Source organism: Gopherus flavomarginatus, chromosome 2 (assembly GCF_025201925.1).
Source record: "Gopherus flavomarginatus isolate rGopFla2 chromosome 2, rGopFla2.mat.asm, whole genome shotgun sequence".
NCBI classification, from domain to species: domain Eukaryota; kingdom Metazoa; phylum Chordata; order Testudines; family Testudinidae; genus Gopherus; species Gopherus flavomarginatus.
This window is the reverse complement of record NC_066618.1, coordinates 9,470,516-9,494,628: the sequence shown is the minus strand read 5'-3', so window position 1 is coordinate 9,494,628 and position 24,113 is coordinate 9,470,516. Positions and strand designations below refer to the sequence as shown.

General features: G+C 45.3%; 2 protein-coding genes across 9 annotated transcripts in view; one reads left to right on the top strand and one right to left on the bottom strand.

Annotated features, from left to right (window-relative positions):
• Positions 1–5,356, top strand: part of NKTR (natural killer cell triggering receptor) — an 89,391-nt gene extending 84,035 nt beyond the window's left edge. For all 8 annotated transcript variants that reach the window (XM_050942420.1, XM_050942419.1, XM_050942417.1 and 5 more), the window contains one exon: positions 2,747–5,356. In XM_050942420.1, the coding sequence (XP_050798377.1) occupies positions 2,747–2,825 (79 nt within the window). In that variant the 3' untranslated portion in view covers positions 2,826–5,356. The remainder of the gene's footprint in view (positions 1–2,746) is intronic.
• KLHL40 (kelch like family member 40) overlaps positions 1–24,113 on the bottom strand; it is a 249,731-nt gene that overhangs the window by 94,061 nt on the left and 131,557 nt on the right. The gene's annotated exons all lie outside the window — the stretch shown is intronic.

Here is a 24,113-nt window from a genome sequence, read left to right as displayed (position 1 = left end):
TTCTTCACAGTCCAGTTGCTGTTAAAGGTGACATTCCTAGCACATGTTTAAAAAAGAGTTGTCTACAAGCCTAGTGCATTGCTGGTATTGCTGTCTGTACAGTATGGTCCATGGTATAAATTTGGGACTATATATCACCCTCAATCCACAATGGAATTCCTTCAGATGTCTGTGGGAGGTTTGCACAAAGATCAAGGATGGAATATGATCTTTCGGTAGTAAGTTAAGTTAAATTTTAGTTGTTCTCTCAACCAGCATCACTTGGGTGGGAAAATGTGCCAGTGTTCAGCAACATCACTGTTTCTGCCCCTTTTTTCTTCCTTCTCCATCCTCCTTTCTTATTCATTCCCCAATTTTCTTGTTTCCTCTATATTTCTCTCCTTGTAACAATTCTGTTTCCAGCCTGTGGAAATCACTCCCACCCCTTCCCATTCCATCCACTGGTGACATAGGACTTGTCTGCACAGTGCAGTAACACACATCAGTGAGGTGTGAATTCTAACTTTCACCAATGTGTTGCATGCTAACTGGCTTGTGTAGACCCTGCTGGTGTGCACTCAAAGTTCCCTACTGTGCACTAGAGAACTTTTAGCGCGCACCAACAGGGTCTATGTCAGTCAGTTAGTGCACAACACTAGAATTGACACCCCCACACTGGTGTGCATACCACACTGTGTAGACATGCCCATAAAGTTATTTCATTCTGAATTAATGTTGACATCCTCATGAGGATAATGGAGGGTGGGAAGTAGAGCCCTCTGAATAATTGTTTCAGGCTTCCTGCAAACATCAGGAAGACACCATTGGATCAGGGTACACTTATTTGCATTTGGAAGGTTTTCTTCACAACCAGAAGGACCAAAAAAGAAAATCAAGGAAGCTGCATCCTGGCCATTGGCCAAGTAGTCAACACTTCTGGTTTATACAGCCAGAAAGTGCCTGTGCTCATTTTGATATGCTGATATTTCCAAAACCTAGTTTTATCATTTCAGGGGGCCCAGTCTTGCAAACCCCTTCTCATGTGTTGATTTGATATTACTCGCATGAGGTAAGGGTTTTGCAGGATTAGGCCCTTGGAGAAAATACAAGTAAAACAGCTCTAAGGATCCATTCAGAAAGACACTGCCTGTTCAGCCTGTGCTAGCTCACTGAACTCAAGCAAAACAAAATATATCTTTTGGTTCTGCTTCCAAAATTTAGTTACTGTGGGTGATATCCTGGCCACATTTAAGTTAATGGAAATGCCCTGTTGACCTCACTGCAAACTCTGGAAATTTAGCAACATTTTGGATGTAACAAATAGGTTTTGAAATGATGACACTCTATCAAAATGATGAGATTTTCAATGGAATCATAGAAGATTAGGGTTATAATCAAAGAATCATAAAATATCAGGGTTGGACGGGACCTCAGGAGGTCATCTAGTCCAACCCCCTGCTCAAAGCAGGACCAATTCCCATCTAAATTATCCCAGCCAGGGCTTTGTCAAGCCTGACCTTAAAAACCTCTAAGGAAGGAGATTCCACCACCTCTCTAGATAACCCATTCCAGTGCTTCACCACCCTCCTAGTGAAAAAGTTTTTCCTAATATCCAACCTAAACCTCCCCCACTGCAGCTTGAGACCAGTACTCCTTGCTCTGTCATCTGGTACCACTGAGAACAGTCTAGATCCATCCTCTTTGGAACCCCCTTTCAGATAGTTCAAGGCTGCTATCAAATCCTCCTTCACTCTTTTCTTCTGCAGTCTAAACAAGCCCAGTTCCCTCAGCCTCTCTTCGGAAGTCATGTGTCCCAGTCCCTTAATCATTTTGTTACCGTCTGCTGGACTGTCTCCAATTTGTCCACATCCTTTCTGTAGTGGGGTCTCAAAACTGGATGCAATACTCCAGATGTGGCCTCATGAGTGCCAAATAGAGGGGAATGATCATGTCCCTCGATCTGCTGGCAATGCCCCTGCTTATACAGTCCAAAATGCCATTAGCCTTCTTGACAACAAGGGCACACTGTTGACTCTCATCCAGCTTCTCGTCCACTATAATCCCCAGGTCTTTTTCTGCATAACTGCCGCTTAGCCAGTCAGTCCTCAGCCTGTAGCTGTGCATGGGATTCTTCCATCCTAATCTCTACTCTCCAGCATATCTACCTCTCCTGCTAGCTTAGTGTCATCATCAAACTTGCTGAGGGTGCAATCCATCCCATCATCCAGATCATTAATGAAGATGTTGAACAAAACTGGCTCCAAGACCGACCCCTGGGGCACTCCGCTTGATACTGGCTGCCAACTAAACATCGAGCTGTTGATCACTACCTGTTGAGCCCAACGATCTAGCCAGGTTTCTGTCCACTTTATACTCCATTCATCCCATCCATACTTTTTTTAACTTGCTCGCAAGAACACTGTGGGAGACCTATCAAAAGCTTTGCTAAAGTCAAGATATATCACATTCACTGCTTTCCCCATATCCACAGAGCCAGTTATCTCATCATAAAAGGCAATTAGGTTAGTCAGGCATGACTTGCCCTTGGTGAATCCATGCTGACTGTTCCTGATCTCCTTCCTCTCCTCCAAGTGCTTCAAAATGGATATATATTGTGTTCCTGTAGAAGTTTCCACAGATTTTTTTTCTTTTCACCTACACTCATCTAAGATTTGGATCACCACAGTTTTGAACTTGAAACAAACAGACAGAAATCTGATTTGTATGAAGTTTTAATCTTTTTTCTTTTTTTTTTTTTAAATTGTAGGTCTTATGGCTCTGACAGTGAAAGTGATCGCAGTTCCTCTAACAACCGAAGCCCCAGTGAAAGCAGCAGATCTAGCTGAAAATGTCTCCTCAGCAATGTGGATTGTATTTAGTAATTCTGTGTAAATGTTGTAATACCTTTGTTCTGTCAGTGTCACAAGTAAAGGTGAAGGATGTTTACTGAGTGAGGTGAAACTTGCTTATTAGCAGTGGATTCATGTGACTGGCTGCATTGATGAATGGACATTTTGAGCACAACTCAGCTAAGGTTTTGGGTTTTTTCCCTTATACCAAATGCTACTGTAACAAACTATGAAGATTAACTTTATTTGATTGAATTGCATTTTCCAAGCCATGAAATTACATTTATGTACGTTTGCTGGTATTCCCTTTCTGGGTGCAGCAATCTGTACTGTCTCAAAGTATCCATATAAATACCGGAGGGCTCTCAGCCTATTATTTTGAAGTAAATGCTGATAACTATAAAACTTTGAAGAAAAATATTTGTAAAGGCTGCCATCTGTATATTTTATTAAAATGCTTATTTTTAAATGCTGGCCGTCAGTTCAGTGGTGTCTTGTACATACTTCTTATAAACATAGATTTGAGTAACAGTAGCAAGGTGATGAAATCCGACTGCCACACTGTCTTAACACTCAACCCCTTTGTACCTTGCTATTGCAAAGGCATAAGGAAAAGGGTGAGATATTGTATACCAAGCAGATTGTAATAATTCGGCACAATGTGCAAAGAAAAGGGTGATGAATCAGAGTTGATTCTTAATATCCGAGTTGTTGTCTAAGAACTTAAATGTTTTTAAGTGATTTTCTTTGTGATAATTAACTCAATGTTTAAGACCCCAGAAAAAAAAATTGCTTCTAGGCAGTCCTATTTCAATTCATGCCACTGTGCGTGGAGCACATCAGTTTGTCTTTGAAGCTGAATATTATAAATCTTTGAGTCACATTATAAGTCCATGAAAATAGACATGAAAAATAGTTTTGACAGAATAAATCATAATGGCCCATTCCAAAATGTTTGTAGGTAAAACATTTTCTTCTAAGTTAGGATGTATCCCTTCTGTCTTAGGGCGATGTCATTGTGCAGTTATTGGACTATTTATTAATCTGTAATATGGCATTGCTATAAAAGTGATATGCTTAATAAAAAGTATCCACAATACTTTGAAAGTTTGATACCAAAAGTGAGTCCACATTATGGACAAATGGTTTGCAAAAGTTGTGTTGAATAATTTTTGCAAAACTCTGGTTCAACTGATTTAAAATTACTTGTAAATAAATACCTTTTTCATTGTTTAAGAATTTGTATGCTAAGAAATGATTTTTTTATTTAAATGGCAGTAATAAACTCCTGAAATCTGGGTTTATAATGGAAAAGCTGACTAATATAGCTTTAGCGGTGCTAATGAGTACTGCAATGTACTATAATAGCTTGCTTTACTAACTTTCTGTAATACTTTGAGATTTACTTTTCTCAAATGTTTTTGCAACAGTAAATTTTTTTTTATCAGGAGCTTTGAAGTGTAAAATTGTCAATTTTCTTCTTAGTTAATTCAATAATTTTGATAGCATTAAATTACTAAAAATTAGTCTTTAGGTGCTCAACTGAAACATGCAAAGGAAATTCAAAAAAAAGGTTGAAAATGTAATGTCATACTCTGCTTACCTTCTGTGCATAGATAAGAGGGGGCAGTTAGTTTGCAAGGTCCTGAGATACCTAGTTCTAAACTAATTGAGATATGAATATCTAGCTTTCAAACACAGGTCCAAATCAAGTTCTTAATTCCAAAAGTTAGGATTAAACCCTTCTAACACTTATGGTAGCTTTAAAAGAAAAAGCACACCCACAATCTTTTAAATCCATATTTTGTAAGTTCTTGAAATATACATTCAACTGAAGCTATAAATAGTTGTGTTCTAGCAGGTCATGCAGGTTTACAGAAATTTTTCTAATAAAGTTGCAACCTGCTAATCAATGAATGAATGTCATTGCTAACTCAAAACAACTAGAATGTTATTTGGAGCAGATCCATAATTTTAAATGCAAAAGCAAGTGAATATTTCACCTTGTTTGCAAGGGATTAATTCATATTAAAGTTTTACTATTTTAAGTGCTAAACATGAAATAAGGCATCCAAAACCTTAAACACTGCCATATCACATGGGTCAAAACAAAAAGTGTTCCCAGGCTATAACTTTGTCATGTTTCAGGCTAGAGTTGACTTTTAAAGCTAGAAAAACAGGGTGCAATAGAAATACTGTTAACTAATAATTATACCAGTCCAAAGCATACTGCTAGAATGTTATATTTTTATGGTCCACATCAGCAGTTGTCGCTTTTTAAAGGGATTCACTCTGTATTTAGGACTCTGTATTACGTCAAATAGTCCTAATAGAAAATGCACTATTGAGCGTTTTTATAATGTTCTGTTTACTTACTGCAAATTTGTTATTCAGAAACAGGTAGTGGTTAGAAATGTCAATGGAATTTTTGTACATATATGCAAACACTGACTTCTTCACATTTGAAAAAATTCCTCTATTACTTAAGAGGGGAACTTAAAGAAATTAAAAGTATACTTCAAGTTCTATATCCATCTGTGTGTTTGTTTCCTCTCTAAAAGACTACAAGTTGTCTTTTGTCTTCCTGACCAATATAGGAAAGGATTCCTACATCTATATAGTGAATTTACATAATAGCTGCTTGAGGAACAAATATTTTGAAAAGTTTTGAAGCAAGGAAGTGATCAGACACCAAATCAAGATATGTAAAAGGTGCCTATTCTTGGTGAAAGAATACACGTAACAGATCTTGGCTGAAATTCTCACTTTAAATGCTGAGCTAAATATTATTTCCCAAATACACATTGCCACATCATTTGTATAACACTCAGAACGTGGGATTAGTTTTGGTCAGCAGATATAATGGCTTAGCAAACTAAGCCGTTAAGTCTTTTAGAACTTCTGTTCCAGAAAAACTGGATTTCATGGAAAGATCAGCATTGTCTTAATGGACAGACTAATTGCCACTGTACATGGTAAAAATGGATTTCCTGCAGGGAGGGGCAAATAATAGCATGCATCTGTGTTGTTAGATCTAGTCTCTGGCACGAGCTGGCTGACCTCTATTTTCTACAGTGTGGGCCAAAACGTGATCTCTGTCTTTTAGTGTAAACTGCAAGCAAAAGTCAGTGGAATCCATAGATCCCAAGGCCAGGAGGGATCACGGTGATCATCTAATTTCACCTGCTATAACACAGGCCATAGAACTTCCCCAAAATAATTCCTAGAGCAGATCTTTTACAAAAACATCCAATCTTGACTTGGAAATTTAGTGATTGAAAATCCATCATGACTCTAGGTAGATTGTTCCACCGATTAATTACTCACTGTTAAAATTTACATTTTGTTTCCACTCTGAAAATTACACTGCTATAAGACCAAAATCCAGCCCTGCATATTTATTTCTCTTTAACCACAGTTTATAGAATTGTATGTGGAGATAAACAGTAGACAGAGTAGGTTTTACAGCTAAAAAAATAATGTAGTTGTCATTCAGTTGTCAGGGGGGAGGGCTAGCTCAGTGGTTTGGGCACTGGCCTGCTAAACCCAGGGTTGTGAGTTCAATCTTTGAGGGGGCCACTTAGGGATCAGGGGCAAAATCAGTACTTGGCCCTGCTAGTGAAGGCAGGGGGCTGGACTCAATGACCTTTCAAGGTCCCTTCCAGCTCTGTGAAATAAGTATATCTCCATATATTAAGGGATGTATTGTTAGTTCAGGGCCTCATTCCATAAAATTGAAATCTAAAATCCTAGAACATAATACCTATGTTTCAAATATAGTAGAACCCCATTTTAAAGAAACCTAAATTTGGTTCAGTGGGTTATGTCTTCATATTTCTGTCTGGTTTTATTAGCTTATCAACTACATGGCATCCAGAATGCTCTAGCAATGTAGCTCTGTAGAGGATACTATTTTCAGGAATCTATAATTACAGGTAAGCAATTTCCTTTTTAATATGCCTAAGGGAGGAAAATAACTTTGGGCATAATGGAATCCATCACATGAATAACTAGCTCTTGTGCTCTAAACAGTTTAAAAAGCAGCAACATAAATGCAGTTTTTCTTTTTTAAATAGATTTGCACTCTAGTTCTAGTATCACCTTTACATGAGGGTTGTTTGTGTCCTTGTCTTGGGGTGATAGGAAGCATTTTAAAATGCTCTAGCTGAGGATCACCCACTGGCTGACAGTGTATTAAATTTCTGTTGATGACCTTACGTGGTTCATCATGATCATGCTTACTGTTTGGAGCAGAATGCAGCATTTGGATGCCCTTGAGCTGCAGTACGCTGGAACTCATCTGGTGTAATTTCCAACATGAATGCTGCCTAGGATTTAAATCACAAGATAAAGCTTCAAATTCTCCTGCAGTCTTACACCGATATAAACAACTTTTTGTATTAATATGGTTGTGAAACACTTATCCACCTGCATTTTAGTTTTTAGCTATTTATTTATAGGAGGTTAAATCTCTTACTAAAATTTTATAAACTGTTAATTAAAGGGACCAATTTCTGCATTTAAAATTACATCGATTCAACCTGAAGTCAATGGAATTGCATTGGTATAACCAGTTAGGATATATTACCAGTGTTGTATAAAGCTAAAACACTGGTACTGGGTGTGTGTGTGTATGTGTGTAACCCTTCTGCCAGGCCGAATTGATAGCAGCAAGGGCCGGGTTCAATACATAGGGGTCCCTTCCCTACAAAGTAATGCAAACCAGCTCAAACCCCCACCCAGTAACCTGGGAAAATCTTACACACACATCCCTGGGTGCCTCAAAGAGGCAATATTTCCCCTCTCGCAAGCACAGAGTCTTGGTGTAGCAGAAAATGTTTAATAACATGAGATAAACAACATAGCATTAGATTGGGAAAACACCTCAACTAGGCCGTGTCCTTTTCCCTGGGCTCTTGAGTCCAGCAACCCCAAAATCACCCCAAGACTCCAAAGTCCAATACCTCAAATATCCCAAAAGTCCCGCAACCCAAAAGTCTCTGTCCCAGGTCAGTGCAGCCCCAGAGTTCAAGAGTCTATCTGCAGGGTTTTCCACACACACACCCCCACCAGCCTGGGTAGAAAGGGGCACCTTAACGTGGTCCGGGGCCGAGTGCCCTGCCTCTCCGTGGGATTCTGCTTCCGCCTTCCCCACGAACTGCTCAGCTCCGCTCCACTCCACTCTGCAAGCTGCTCTGCTTCACCAGCTGACCTGTGATCCGCTCCAGCCGGCCCTGCAAACTGCTCGGCTCTGCTCACTCTGTGGGCCACTCCAACTGTCCCAAAAACTGCTCTGCTCTGCAATATAGCTTCAGGCTCCCCCACTAGTTAGCAAAGCTCTTTAGTGATTTTAGCTCATAGTAGGGGAACCCCAGTGCTGGTGCAGTATTAACCCAAAGTGAGTTCAGCTCAGTAACCTATAACTTAGATTCTTAAGGGAATCAAAAATCAGCTCTGACATTCAACAGTGGAGAGAAGAGAAGGTGCAATTAGTGCTTCTGCTTCACACAAGGAGCCCTTGTCGAGCGAGTGCCAGTCAATTGATGGTGAGACTCCCTGTCACAAAGCAGTTTCACAGTTCCTCATCCACACAATCAGGGTGACAACGCTCCACTCCTCCTGCCCCAACAACAAAGAAACTGGGGATCCCACAGCTGCCAAAGCAACGATCCCAGGCTGCCGTGGGCTATGCCAAGCGGAGTGGGTGTGCCTATGCAAACATGATCAGCCCCTGAAATTCTTTTCCACACTTGCCATAATTCACCACCAGATGTCAGGGTAGAGCTCATCCTGACTCTGCTTAGGTGTATATATAAATAGATGTCCTTACTATTTTGCAATCTGTCATATTTAAAGCCCTTAAAGGTGAACGGCAAATGATTTTTTTTTAATGGAACTTATTTAGCAGTGATAGTACCCAGGGGCCAGCCATGTTGGGCCCCCGTTATGCTAAGTGCTGTGTAAAAAATACAGAAACTGCTTATTCAGGCAAGTCTTATCTTACATGGGGGTTCCATTCTGCTGTTATCATGTAAAGCGAAAACCGCGTATACTCAAAATTATATCCCCAAGTCTCAGGGAGCCTGGAGAGGCCCTTTAAATGCTGCCCCAGCCCAGCCACCGGAGCTGCGGGCGGGATTTAAAGGCTCCACCAAGCTTCCCGCCACAGTGGGGAGTCCGGAGGAACCCTTTAAATCCCGCCCGCAGCTTTGGCAGCCGGGCTGGGGCTGGCATTTAAAGGGCCCGGAGCTCCACGGTGGCTGGAGCCTTGAGCCCTTTAGTTTGCCCCAGGGGCTACCAACCACCTCTGCAGCTGGGTGCCCCCTCGGTGATTTAAAGGCCCTGAAACTCCCAGTCACAGCTGGTGCCCCAGGACCTTTAAATCTTGAGGCCACCCCTCTTCCACTTGAGGCCATGCCCCCCAGACTCCTGCCATACAGCATAAAGTTGAAATTGCGCATGTTAAATGCGCGTAAGTTGCGACAGACCTGTAATCTAAAAGACAAGACAGAATAGGTGACTGAGGCAAACAAGCACATGGAGGAGACAGGGCAATGGCCCTTTTTCTGTTTCCCCATGAAGTAGAAAGTTCTAGTCAGGATTTATTAAGGTGTGTCTTGGTTTTTGGTATTGGATTACATACTGGCCTTCAAGAAATCAGGTGTCTCAGTAAGCTCAATCAGAGTCCACCTTGAGGCAATCAGAGCTTTCCACCACAAAATGGACGAGTTCTCAATCTTTGTCCATCCTACCACTAAACATTTTCTCCAGGGTCTTTGCAGCCATTACCCTGAAATATAAGCTCCCACTCCATCATGGGACCACAGTCTGGTGCTGTGATACCTTAGAGGGTCCCCTTTTGAGCCATAGCAGTGTGCTCACTTCTCCACCTCTCCATGCAGGTCGCCTTCCTTGTTGCTATCACATCCGCCTGACATGGGTGACCCAGTGTCCATTTTTCGACTGAAACACCTGGTCGAAAAGGGACCCTGGTGTCTCCGGTCAGCACCGCTGACCAGGCCATTAAAAGTCTGGTTGGCGGTGCTGAGGGTCTAAGGCAGGCTAGTCCCAACCTGTCCTGGCTCCGTGCTGCACCCCGGAAGTGACCAGCAGGTCCGGCTCCTAGGTGGAGGGGGCCATGGGGCTCCGCACGCTGCCCGAGCACCGCCTCCTCACTCCCATTGGCTGGGATCTGTGGCCAATGGGAGCTGCGGGGGTGGTGCCTGCGGGTGAGAGCAGCACACAGAGCTACCTGCTATGCCTCCGCCTGGAAGCCAGACCTGCTGGCCATTTCTGGGGTGCAGTGTGGAGTCAGGACAGGCAGGAACCCTGCCTTAGCACCCTCCACTGCGCTGCTGACTGGGAGCTGCTGGAGGTAAGCCTATGCCCCAGCCCTGATCCTCCCCTCAAACCTGGAGCCTCCTGTACCCCAAACCCCTCATCCCTGGCCCACCACAGAGTCTGCACTCCCCAGAGAGAGCTCTCACCCCCCTGAACCCCAACCCATTGCCCCAGCGCAGAGCCCTCGCACACTGAACCCCTCTGCCCCAGCCTGGAGCCCCCTCCCGCACCCTGAACCTCTCATTTATGGCCCTATCTTGGAGCCTGCACCCCCAGTTAGAGTGCCCACCTCCCGCACCTCAACCCCCTGCCCCATCCCAGTGAAAGTGAGTGAGGGTGGAGAAGAGCGAGTGACAGAAGGAGGGGGGCTGGAGTGAATGGTGGCAGGGCCTCGGAAGGGGCAGGGCTAAGATGTTTCGTTTTGTGCAATTAGAAAGTTGGCAACTCTATGCCTGACAAGTGGGAGAACTGGGGGCCCTCATGGCATATCCCCCATACACAATATTTTTCGAAAACAAAGTTACCCTATGACCACACCCCAACTTCCTACATAAAATAGTTCCATCATTCCATTTGAATCAACCCATCCATCTCCTATCGTTCTTCCTCACGGGAACAAGCAAGAAGCAATGTTTTATATCCTGGACATCCGAAGGGCATTAGCGTTTTACACTGAAAGGCCAAAGTCTTTCAGAAAGTCACCAAAGTTATTTCTTTCCATCGACGAACAATCTAAGGGAGACGCCGTACCCAAGCAAAGGCTGTCGAAATGGATCTCCAGCTGCATTGACTTTTGCCATCGCCATCAATAGCTACAACCCCCACCAGGGACCCACAGACGCTTCGCCAAAGCTCTTGCTACACTGATAGCCTCCCTCAACAATGTGCCCGTTGCGGACATCTGCAGACCAGCAACCTGGGTGTCAACCCATAAGTTCACACAGCACTATACCATAGAGCAGCGCTCGACATCATACGCTGTACTGGGACTTGTGGTTTTATCATCTGCCATGACTGCAACTCCGAAACTCCTCCCTTCCACTGAGGGGCACTGCTCTACCATCACCTAAAGTGGTGCCTCCACAGGGACATCCCTTGAAGAAGAAGAGAAGGTTACTCACCATATGCCGTAAGTGAGGTTCTTTCAGATGCTTGTCCCTGCAGGTGCTCCACAACCCTTCCCTCCTCACCTGTACTTCAGAGTTTTCATGCTAGTGGCTCTGCGGTAGAGAAGGAAGTGAGTGGGAATTGGTGTCACGGCGCTGTGTAACCGCCAGAAACAGTGTGAGAGGGGATCAGTGCATGTGATACCCAACCAGGCACTGCTACTAAAAATCTCTGATTACAAGTGCAGAAGCACAGATTCAACACCCACCGGACAGCCATCTCAAAGAACTTCAGTTAATGCACAGAGTGAGTAACCTTCTTATTTCTTCAAATGGTTAATTGTCATTGAAAATAAATTGGACAGTCCCTACGGAAAAGGATAAATGGACACAAGTCAGATATTAGGAACGGCAATATATAAAAACATGTAGGTGAACACTTCAGCCTTCCTGGCCACACAATAGCAGATGTAAAGGTAGCCATCTTACAGCAACTTTTGGACCAGACTTCAAAGAGAAACTGCTGAGCTTCAGTTCATTTGCAAATTTGAAACCATCAGATCAGGATTAAACAAAGACTGTGAATGGCTTGCCAATTACAGAACCAGTTTCTTCTCCCTTGGTGTTCACACCTCAACTGCTAGAAGAGGGCCTCATCCTCCCTGACTGGACTAACCTCGTTATCTCCAGATTGATTCTTGCCTGCATATTTATACCTGCCTCTGGAAATTTCCATTACATGTGTCTGAGGAAGTGGGTATTCACCCACGAAAGCTCATGCTCCAATATATCTGTAAGTCTTTAAGGTGCCACAGGACTCTTTGCTGCTTTTTATTGAAATTAAAGTTTCAGGTGGTTGGTTTTGTTTGTTTGTTTGTTTGTTAAGAGTTTTAAACCATCTTTAAGGGAAGTGTTAATGATCCCCCACGTGAGCAGTAGATCTTGGCATTTCTCATTGGCTTTTATCAGTCATGGAGCAATAGATCTTCACACACAGCACAGCAGATTTCTCCTGTTCACCCTGTTGTGAAATGGGATGGACCGATGGCTGGGATTATTAAAGGAGCTGATGGGATTTAGGATTCAAACTCAGTGCGTTTGCTCTAGCTTGCTCGAACAGCTGAACTGTGAAACCCTTGTTTGGTGATCCTTATTTACAGAAGCAGCTCTAGACATTTTGCCACCCCAAGCAGGGCGGCATGCCACAGGGGACGCTCTGCCGGTCACCAGGAGGGCGGCAGGCGGCTCCGGTGAACCTCTCGCAGGCGTGCCTGCGGAGGGTCCGCTGGTCCCGCGGCTTTGGTGGACCACCGGAGTCACCTGCCACCCTCCCGGCGACCGGCAGAGCGCCCCCCGCAGCATGCCACCCCAAGCACGTGCTTGGCGTGCTGGGGCCTGGAGCCGCCCCTGCTCATTTACTGATGGGTGTCGTTCCATTCCAACCAACTGCACACTAGTATGAGGTAAGGGCTCCAGTTTGTCTTCGCTGCAAAGTAGGATGAAAGCTCCTGATGGCAGGAAACATTAGACTGAGCCCTTGGGGAACACAGCTCAGCTTAATCAGATGGCTCACTACCTGTGGCTGCTCTGTTGCTAGGGAATTCACAGATGTTATGTAACAGGAGAGAAGAAACCTCTGAGTCCTCACCACAACCCTGGCCTTCGATTGTAAAATCTCTCAGCTCTGCAATCAATGCTCCCCATCACTGTTCCTGTCCCCTTCCCTCTCTCGATCAATATGGCCTCCACTGCTGTAGTCTCTACACAATCTTTAATGTATTCGCCTTCACAACACCCCTGCGAGGTAGAGAAGTGCTGTTTATTGTCCCCTTTTTACAGAGGAGATACTGAGGCACAAAGACATTGCATCACATACCCCATGTTCACACAGCCTGTGGCAGAGCAAGGAATTGAAACCAGGTTGTCCGAGCCCCAGGCAAAGGCACTAGACTCTGCTTCCTCTTGTGCTGGATCTGTCTCGGCATCCATAAATCATGGTGTCTTGTGAAGACAACATCAAGGAAGGGAACATCTGAGAGCTAATGTTTTGATGATTGTAGACAACTGATGTTTCTAACGCCCTTCAGGACCATTAATTCACTGGTCCAGTGGCTGGAGAACATTCTGCCCTAGAGAATTCAGGAGTCCAGCAAGATCTATAAGTCTCCAAAGGCAGAGGGTTGGTTGAAAGGCCTGTGCCACTACCTGGTAGAATTGATAATTAATGCTACCACTTAGTCACAGCAGTCACAGATTCCATGACTTTACTGGACCTCCGTGACTTCTTACGCATCAGCTTTCAGGGGCTGGAGGTGGGACTGTGTGCCCCTGCCCTGCTGTAACTGGGGCTGGATGGCTGGAAGCAGGGACCCTGCAGCCCCTTCCCTGCGGCTTGCAGGCAGGGCGGCTGCAGCCAGGCTGCGTCCCGCAGCTGCGTCCAGCTCCAGAGCGGGGGCTGCATGCCCCCTGTGACTGCACCCCAGCCCTGCAGCTTTGGCTGTGGGCTGCAGCTGGAGCTGTGTGCCCCTGGCCAGTGCGTGCCACGTGCCCCATTCGTGGCTTCCCAGAGCCCTTTGCCTCCCCATCCTGGCTGTTGCCTGGGCTTGGCAAAGGCTGTGGCTGTGGCTGGGCTGTGCACTCCTGTCCCGCAGCTCTGGACCAGGGGCTGTGCACCCCCTGTTGTTGTGCCCCCGGCTGGAGCTGCTACTAGCTGTGCCACCCACCATGGCAGGGATCTCGGCCTGTTAGTCGCGCCCTCTCCCCCAGGACTCCATTCTTCTCCCCCTACTTAGCCCTGCCCCGATTATTTTTAGTAAAGTCACGGGCGGGTCATGGGCTCCCTGAATTTTTGTTTATTGCCCATGACCTGACCGTGACTTTTACTGAAAATAACCATGACCAAATCTTAGCCTTAGTGATAATTAGACCAGAACAAGGTGCTGCTCCCTACACTCCCAATATGCACATCTATGACAACAGTGAGATTCAAGTATCAGGGGGTAGCCGTGTTAGTCTGTATCCATGAAAACAAGGAGTCCTGTGGTGCCTTAAAGACTAACAGATTTATTTGTGCATAAGTTTTCATGGGTAAAATATCCCACTTCTTCCACAGCATAGAGTGAAAGTTACAGATGCAGGCATTACATAAGGACACATGAAGAGAAGGGAGTTACCTCCCAAGTAGAGAACCAGTGGTGACAGGGCCAATTCGAATAGGGTGGATGTGGTCCACTCCCAATAATAGATGAGGAGGTGTCAATTCCAGGAGAGGCAAAGTCGCTTTTGTAATGAGCCAGCCACTCCCAGTCCCTATTCAAGCCCAAATTAATGGTGTTAAATTTGCAAATGAATTTTAATTCTGCAGTTTCTCTTTGAAGTCTGTTTCTGAAATTTTTTTGTTCTAGAACAGTTACTTTTAAATCTGTTATAGAATGTCCAGGGAGGTTGAGGTGTTCTCCTACTGGCTTTTGTATGTTACCAATCCTGATGCCCGATTTGTGTCCATTTATTCTTTTACATAGGGACTGTCCGGTTTGGCCAATGTACGTGGCAGAGGGGCATTGCTGGCACATGATGGCGTATATCACACTGGTAGACATGCAGGTGAATGAGCCCTTGATGGTGTGGCTGATGTGGTTGGATCCACTGATTGATGGCGTTGCTAGAGTAGATATGGGGACAGAGTAGGCAATGAGGTTTGTTACAGGGATTGGTTCCTGGGTTAATGTTTCTGTGATGTGGTGTGTAGTTGCTGGTGAGTATTTGCTTCAGATTGGGGAGCTGTCTGTAAGCGAGGACTGGCCTGTCTCCCAAGGTCTGTGAGAGTGAGGGATCGTTTTCCAGAATAGGTTGTAGATCATTGATAATGCGCTGGAGAGGTTTTAGCTGGGGGATGTATGTGATGGCCAGTGGTGTTCTGTTGTTTTCCTTGTTGGGCCTGTCCTGTAGTAGGTAAAATTCAATGTCTGTGTGCAAATGGGTTCAGAGACATATTGAATCAGACCCTGATCCAACTAGTCCAATATCCAATCTGCCAGCTGCCAACACCACATGCTTCAGAGGATGGTGCACAAAGCCCAGATATAACCAATTATGAGATAATCTGCTCCTGGAGAAGTCTAACCTGCTATAGTTGATGCATGTGGGTTTATATCTTTTAGAATCACTGTCGATAATCTGACATAAGAGATTCCAAGGAAACACACTAGAGATGTCATCCTTGTGGATACTGCAGGATGTCCTGCAGACCTCTCTGATGACTCCAGCACCAAGGTTGACAGCAGATCAGGATTACAGTTTGTAAATGTGAAAGTGTAAAAATAAGTGAAGATTGCTTACCTGCAATCCTATTTGTCATAGCACTTGTCTTTCATTTTACCCAACAACTGGAATATGGCCAATACACTGAGGTAAACACTTGTGCTTTTACAAAAATTGCAATGGGATCTTTAATGACCTGGCTTGGAATTTATTGTTGGCTGTCTCCCTAAAGCAGTCTACTTTCAGTAACAATTACCAAGCAAGTTCCTGCCCCATCTATCTTATTTTGCATTTTGATGAAGTAATAGACACTGTCACTTAGAGCATAGATTCTAACGGCTTTTAGTCTATGTTCTGAATTTTTTATTTGCAAGCAAACACTTCTAGCAGTGTTGGAGCCCATGTGAATACAGACCCAGATGCTGAAAACGCACTCTATTCATTAGGTACATTTCAACTCTTCTCATTTTACAATCTCATACCGTCCATCAGGATGAGTAAAGACAATTAAGTAGCAAAAAATCAAATGGTCAAAAGAGAACCAATAAGTGTTGTTGAATGATTTAGGATCATATATTCATCGATGTGCAGAAGAACAAGTATTTGGAAGCAAGAAATCCAACTCAGATCATTCTAGTGGAGGATGTCAGGGTTTGTCACCACTGCAGGAAATATTTTGTGCTAAAATTGTCCTCCACTTAAAACAGTGATGAGAATTTGTGTCTAATCTTGGGTTCGCCAGATGGAACCTCTACCGGCATAATACTAGGCCCCTGCTTTGATACTGTGGTCGTGCCTAGGGACCAGCCAAAATGGGGGCCAATTGTCCTAGGCCCTGTCCAGACATAGACTGAGACAGCAGCATAGAACTCAATGAATGCTGCAAAGCCACTGCAGGTCCTAGATAAACCCTATTATTTTCCTGTGGTTAAGTAGTGGCTTTATTTTAATTTATTTACAATTGATAGGACATTTTCCTGAAAAAATTACAACATTACTTAAATATCAGGTTTGGGGGCTTGTGTCCCTAAAGATTTGTTTTCTAACTAAGGCTCCCAATAAGGAACAAAACGATATTTACCCCGCTTTTTCTTCTCCCTGCTGAAGGGACCGCTTTCCGTTCATCTTGAAAGTGGAAGAATGCCCCAAAAATTGAAGTGCTTTGGATGAAAAGTCAGTACGGAGCAGCAATGGTGAGAGGGTGTAACTGTCCCAAAAGGAATGCGGTACTATGAAAAGAGGGCATTTTTCATCAACCAACACAAGAGAAACCGGTATTTCTGAGCATACACTAGCAGCTTTGCTTTGTTTTGCTACTTCATTTCAGTCATACTTAAATATTTGCTCAAAGTTAAATGCCATGTCCCTGGGTGGATTGCCAGCAGCAGGGATTGCATTGGTATCTCTGGTTCTCTAGTGCATGAGCCAAAAGACTCAGCTCTCTCTTATCCAAGGTTGTAGCTGGCTCGTCAACCTCTATATGTGGCCTAGCCACCACTAGAGGGGGACAGAGCACCACACTGAGTGGGTATGGGTAACATAAGCGCATACTTAAGCATAGCAAAAAAGCCCATTACAAAATGCATTGCATGTACACACACTGTAGATTCTGCCAGTCATCGCTCATTGAAATCTAAACAATTTTCATCACAGCACTGAAAGACACTTCTCAATGGGAGCTGTTTCCCTGCTATGGTGCCCATCCTGCAATGAGATTATTTCCTAGCACCTCTACGTGAGTGGAAAGGTATGACTGAAATCATCTCGTGGCAGGGTCAGAGCCTAAATTTTGGATTTTAGCTGTTCAAAAAGAATATGCAGGAATTATTTTTAAATGAAGAGTGTGTGTGTGTGTGTGTATAATGTATATAATTTCCCCCACTCCCTTGTTTCAAAATGGCTGAAGAATTTTTGTTCTAACTTTCCAAAAAACAACCTGCAAAAATTTAAGTGTGCCCATGACCCAGAAGAATTTCAGCCTGATGGCGAACATTTCAATAAGTCCTAAGAGACTAAACACAGGAGCTTAGAATGGCAACTTCCATGCAAACTTAACTATAGTGGTCATTACATTACAGCAGTGCTCTGGAAATGAGATGTGTATATGTAAATAGTTAACAGATAAAATGCCAGTAGGTGCCACTTAAGAATACGTAGCAAAGTTCCTGAGTTCAGGGCCAGATTAACCTTTTATAGGCCTGGCGCCAAACAAATTTGTGGGCCCCCATGTAGGCGATGGAGCAAGGCGCTGGGAGGTCGGTCCCCAGAGGGAGGGGCCAGCCACAGACAATGGGACGTGGCATGGCAGGGGCGGCCCCATGCTGCCCAGCGCAAGGGCACTATTTACAAACTGGCAGTTGCCAGACACACGCCCAGCCCTGTGCTGCCAGCATGCCCCTTCCCCTTGGGGGCGGGCCCATGACATGCCCTCCAACCTCCCCCCTCCCCGACTCCCTATGGCCAGAGCCCCCCTTGACCCTCAGGTGCCCCCCAACCCTCCCCACAAATGCCCAGCACCCTACGCAACATCACCTCTGCCCACAGCCCCACCACAACTGCCCAGCACCCACCACAGAACCCCCCCTTCCTAGTGCCCCAATACACACAGATCCTCCCTGCCCCCTCACAGTCCATCACCCCCCCCCCCAACCCCTCAGAGACCCACTCCCTCATGCTTTAACTCTCGGACGCACTCACCAGCCCTGCTGGGAGGCAACTGTGTCTGCCGGGCTGAGCCAGCAGCACAGCCAGGGCTCGTCCGGGGTGGGGAATCGCTCCCGCTGGGCTCCCTCAAGACGCACTTGCCTGGAGAGGCCCAGCCAAGCTCCCTGTAGTAAGATGAGGTCCTGAAACATTAACTCTTATGTCAGAGGCCCAGTCTGAGGCCTGGAGCCTGAACCAAAGTACTTCCAGGCATTGCTAAGCAAAAGCTGGGCTGTGAGCCAGAGGCAGGCCCCACTCACAGAAGTTGGCGAGAAGAGGGCTGCTAGAAGCAGGTGTATCCACACATAAATGCTAATAAGAGGAACTTGTGCCAAGATAGCATCAGAACCCTCCACAGAGATAACGAGGAACAGGCAGGTGCATCTTAAAGACAGGGTCAAAAGGACAACATGATGGATAGATTTGTTGAACCAACATGTAACAGGAGAAGCAGCACCCTAATGAGTCAAGGGGCTGCATCTCAATATGTCAGGAGGGATGAGTAATCTGTCCTGTAACTGTATAGAAGTAGGTCCCGGAGTGCACATCATCTTCCAGCCTAGGGGACAGTGGAGTGTCCACCACTGACTGAGCCGGTCCATTGCCAGGGGGCACATAGTCGTAGTACGCCCTGTAGAGGCTATAGGAAACTATTACTGTGCTTCGTGTGACAATAAACCTGGCTCGGGTTCCTTCGTACCTTACTAGAGTCTGTGGTCTTTGGGGTTCTCTCGGGGTTTGCTGTGTCAGCGATCTGTGCAGAGCCGGGACAGCACACAGAGGGGACATGCACGCAGCTGACTGTTAGCATCATCGAACAAGAGCAGAGCACCACACCGGTAGCTACTGACAACACCCTCCCCACACAGTGCCCCCTGCAACTGGCTGAGGCATCAGTCCCAGGTGGCTCAGCTCCGGGGGGACAGGCGGGGCCCCACGGGTTGGGAAGCAGAGACTGCCCGGAACTGGAGGTGCACTGGGGTCCAGCCAGGGGGCAGAGAGAAGCAGGGGAGTGGGGCCAGGGGGCAGAGAGGAGCCCTTGGCCAGTAGTCAGGCAGGCCCAGAGAAGCAAGTGATGGGCTGGGGGCACAGTGCAAGAGGAGCAGCCCGGGGCCCTTCTGAGCATGGGCCTGGCTCCACTGTAAACCCAGCACTGCCTGAGTTATGTAGGACCAATAAATCTTGTTCCTCACTATGAATGGCTCTTTCTAGTTACTCGTGATGTTAGTTCCTAAGAGCTACTGCATCCGCTATCATGGATGCTGAGCAGCATTTTAAACACAGAAAACAAGGAAAGTTGTGGTTTGCCTGGAGCGTGGCTGGTCCCTGCATTAAGGCCCCAATTCAGCAAAGTACTTAAGCACATGCTTAATTTTAAGGACATGGGACCTAAGCATGCCACAAGTCCCACTGACATCAGTGGGATTTTAGCATGTGCTTAACTGCTTTGCTGCATAAGAATGGACTTGAGCACACGCTTAGGTGCTTTGCTGCTCTGAGGTGTAAAAGAAGGGAACGACAAAGATCAAACCTCTTCATGACAGCAAGTAAGTGTCTGTTCATTTTAAACAGCAGGAGGGCGGAATATCAAGAATACTTAATCTAATAATCTGTGTGGGGCTAGGATTTAAGAATCCAGGTTCATTTCCTAGCTGTGCCACAGACTTCCTGTGGAACCTTGGGCAACTCATTTAATCTATCTTATGCCCCAGTTTCCCACCTGTAAAATGGGGATAAAACATCCCCAGCTCACAGGGATGCAAGGATAAAATCCCTTAATGACTGTGAGGTGCTTGGATACTATACAGATGAGGGTATAGAAACAGAAGCAGAGAAAGAAGGTCCTTTCTGTTGGTCAGCAATTGTGAACCTGGGGATATGAACTGGTGAGAAGCTACATAAAATACACGCTGCTTTGTAGTGCCTTCCCCCCGGCATGGTGCAGTCTCTGCTTTGCTCTGTGCTGGAAGGAGCGGTATTGTACACAGATGTCTCCTTTGTAGTTAAACTAGTGGGAAGCAGAAGACAGTAAAAGCTCAGCAAATAAAAAGCTTTGTCAAAACAGCTATAAATGTGAACAAAAATATTTTTAAAATGTCTTAATGTTCAAACAGGCACTCCTCCAAGCCTGGAGCTTAATTCCAGCTCATGTTGTTTCTGCGCTGGAGAGGCCTTTTTCATAGATTCCTAGATTTTAGGGCCAGAAGGGATCATTGCGATTGGCTAGTCTGACCTAATGCAGAACACAGGCCACAAGCCTTCTGTGAATGAACTCCTGCTTCATGTCCAGTAGCAGTGATTGAATTAGAGCAGATCTTTCAAAAAATAGCCAATCCTGACTTTCAAATCCCCGGTGAAGAAGAATCCATCACAACCCTTGATAAGTTGTTCTAATGGTTAATTACTGTCACTTAAAATGTACACCTTCTTTCCCGTCTGAATTTGTCTAGCTTCAACGTCCAGCCGTTGCTCCTTTGTTTGGCTCCTCAGAGTCTGGACTTACCAATGGCTGAAAAATTTCCAGTGCAGAAGTTTTTCAATGGAGAAAAAAAGAAGAGCCAAAATTTTGGCAAGAAATTTTCCCGTTTTTTAACCAATTCAGCTCGTCCCCTTGCTGTGACCTGTAGATTCGAATGCCCAAAGGCAGACCCGTGCTTCCTGAACTTGGCATCTCAGGGTAAAAAACAATCATTAAAAACTCTTCGACTAGAAAAGATAACCTGCAATCCTAAAAAGCCTTCAATAAATCCAACCTGTTATTGGATACATCCGCCCCAGTCTCTGCCCACCAGCTGGCAGGCATGATGACGTAGACATGACAGCTGCTTCCAACTAAATCAGAGCTCCTGAGCACCTCCAGCTCCAATGGGTATTGAGTGTAGTCATGAGTGCTCAATGCGTCTGAGAATCAGGCCGTTCCGCCAATGACTCTCCCCTTCCAAAAATAAAACCTCTCCCCTAGCAGTTTTCACCCCAGAAAGGGAGAAGTGTCTGAGACTCCATGGAATCTACTGGGGACATCACTCAATTTGATGTGCAAGTGTCATAACATTTTTTCCCAGATCTGGACCTTAGCGTCCAAAATATGGGTGTTAGCATGAAAACCTCCAAGCTTAGTTACCATCTTGGACCTGGTAATTGCTGCCACCAGCTAGGAATTGTACAGTGCCTAGCTCACTGTGGTCTCCCCAAAACCTTCCCTGGGGGACCCCCAGACTCAGATGCCTTGAGTCTTACAACAAAGGGAAATAACCCCCTCCCCTTGTTCCCTTGTTACTTCCTCCCAGGCTCCCTTCCCTGGAAGACCCTAGGAGATTCCCTGCTTCCAGTCCTGGAAACACAAGTACAGAGAGAGCTAATCTCTCTTCCCCCTCACCCTGAGGGTATGCAAAGTCAGGCTTAGTAAATCTAACACAAAGAGATTTTCCCCCTGACTTCTTCCTCCCACCAATTCCCTGGTGAGCTGCAGACTCAGTTCCCTGGAGTCCCCACTAAAGAAAAACTCCAGCAGGTCTTAAAAGAAAAGCTTTATATAAAAAAGAAAGAAAAAAGACATTAAAAATAGGCTCTATATAACGGTGACAATATACAGGGTCAATTGCTTAAGAAAAAAGTGAATAAACAGCCTTATTCCAAAAGAATACAATTTAAAACATTCCAGCAACTATACACATGTAAATACAAAAAAACAATATAAACCTATTGTCTTACTATCCTTGTACTTACAACTTGGAAACAGAAGATTAGAAAGCCAGGAGATAGAAAGATCACTCTGAGAGCCGAGAGGGCACAGATCCAAGACAAAGAACAAAGAACTCACACCCAAAACTTCCCTCCACCCAGATTTGAAAAAGTCTTGTTTCCTGATTGGTCCTCTGGTCAGGTGTTTGGTTCCCTGTGTTAACCCTTTACAGGTAAAAGAACATTAACCCTTAGCTATCTGTTTATGACAGCAAGGCGCTCAGATCCTACGTTGATGGAAGCAGGATAAACCCCTACAATAAAGATATGACTCCTGCAGGGTTGGGAGGTCACTGCTGCCCATTCAAACAGCAAGAGTCTGGGCCAGCCTGAGCTGTGATTAGCAGCAGGGGGAGGACAGACTTGACATTCATGGCAGCCTTTCAGATTGCAATGATATCTTCTTCCCGGGCTCGGGCCATAATCTTTCAGTTTGTACAAACATTGGCGATAACTCCCCCTCGCCTGCGTTCTCAGCAGGGGGAGAACAGCACCAGCCGTTTGCAGGCTTGTCTGCCCAGGGAATGAGGCTGTGTCTTGAAACAGCTTTTGAGAGCCTGATTCTGAAAACGAATTCAGGTAACCCAGCTGCATCAGATGGTGTCACCGGGAATCACCAGGTCCTTGGAGACCTTTCCAGGACGTGGGCATGTTCTCTGTGCAGATGGGGCATCAGACCCCTGGGAACCAGCCTTGGCAATGGCCTCTGAGGCAGCTGCTTTCCATACCCCTGGGTAGGAAGCTGGGGAAGGGAGGAAGAGGCCATTATAAACGTAGGCCTTAGACTATAGGGGTGGACTTCTCCTGAGTCTATCTCAGCAACATCCTACAGGACTTTGAATAACCCAGCAAGGCTGCATCATTTATCCCAGTGCTTTGCCCTTCTCCCCTGAGGATCCCCATGAGCTGTAGGGACTGTAATGAATTAAGCCATCATTTCAGAGAGAGGGAAGTGTGCATTTGCTGGTGACTTGGCCAGAGTATCAGCCCACCAGGAACAGAACAAAGCTCTCCTGATTCTCCATGCTGGGCTGCAACTCCCCTTTCTCAGAGCCTCATCAGACTGAGCATGGGGCTTGCTTATGAGCTCTGCACATGCCACATCCATGCATGGAAAACCTTAAGGGACTCAACCAGTGGCACAAGGGCATAAGGCAAAATAAGCCCATGGCCCAGCCAATGCATCAGACCCCGGCAGAATGCATGTTCTGATGGTCCCATTGCTCAGAAAAAGATGGTGGCAGGCAGGGGGGTAACCTGGTGGTGGTCTTCTAATATGCCTAACGCCAGTGGATCAAAGCAGATGGGTTGCATCATTGTAAAGTGTGAGTGCCTGATAATTTTATGCTTAAAGAATGAAAACTCTTTAGGGCAGGAACTGCATCTTCCTTTGTATTTGCTGTAGCCACCTGCTTTCCAATCAAAGAGAATTATTTTGTTGGATTCCACTATACCCTGGACTGGCTGTGTAGTGTAGCCTATAGAGCTCATATAGCCATGGCAGAATGAACTGGATTCCCTTGTGGCTCACGCACCATTCACACTTTCCCTCACCATCACTTGTGCTACTTGGCTGCCACCCCAGAGGTGGCTGCATTTCAGTGATGTGTCTGTATGTAGCTTTACAAAGCACTTGGGATTTTTTTTTTCCACAGTGAAAGCTGCTGCATATGTTCAAACTATTTCTCATTGGTGGACTCGATAAAGTTTTCTGAATGGTGAAAGCCAATGGGGATATATTTTTTTCCCCACGGGAGCAGAGTTAAAAAACCAAAGGGACTTCATCAATTAAATCAGGAAACAATAAGTACAGGACGTGGCTAGAATGATATTATGTAAAGAGTAACACATCTGGAAGGAGTTACTGCCAGGACAAGCAAAGCAGAATCTAAACAAGTGCAAGACGTAACCGTGTTTGTGTCAGGAGAAGGGTGTGGTTAAAACAAGACAGGAAGGTGGGACTGTGATAAAGCAAATAGCGCAAGCATGTTAGCCTAGATAGCCTCTTCCAGCGCCTGCAGTCTGTGTTATTAGCAACGTCCTGTTGAGTTGCAGCAATTTCTTTAATTCTCTGTGCTAGATCTATTGGGTGTTTTAGCTATGGGAAGACCAGGCTATAACTGTGAGCAGTTGG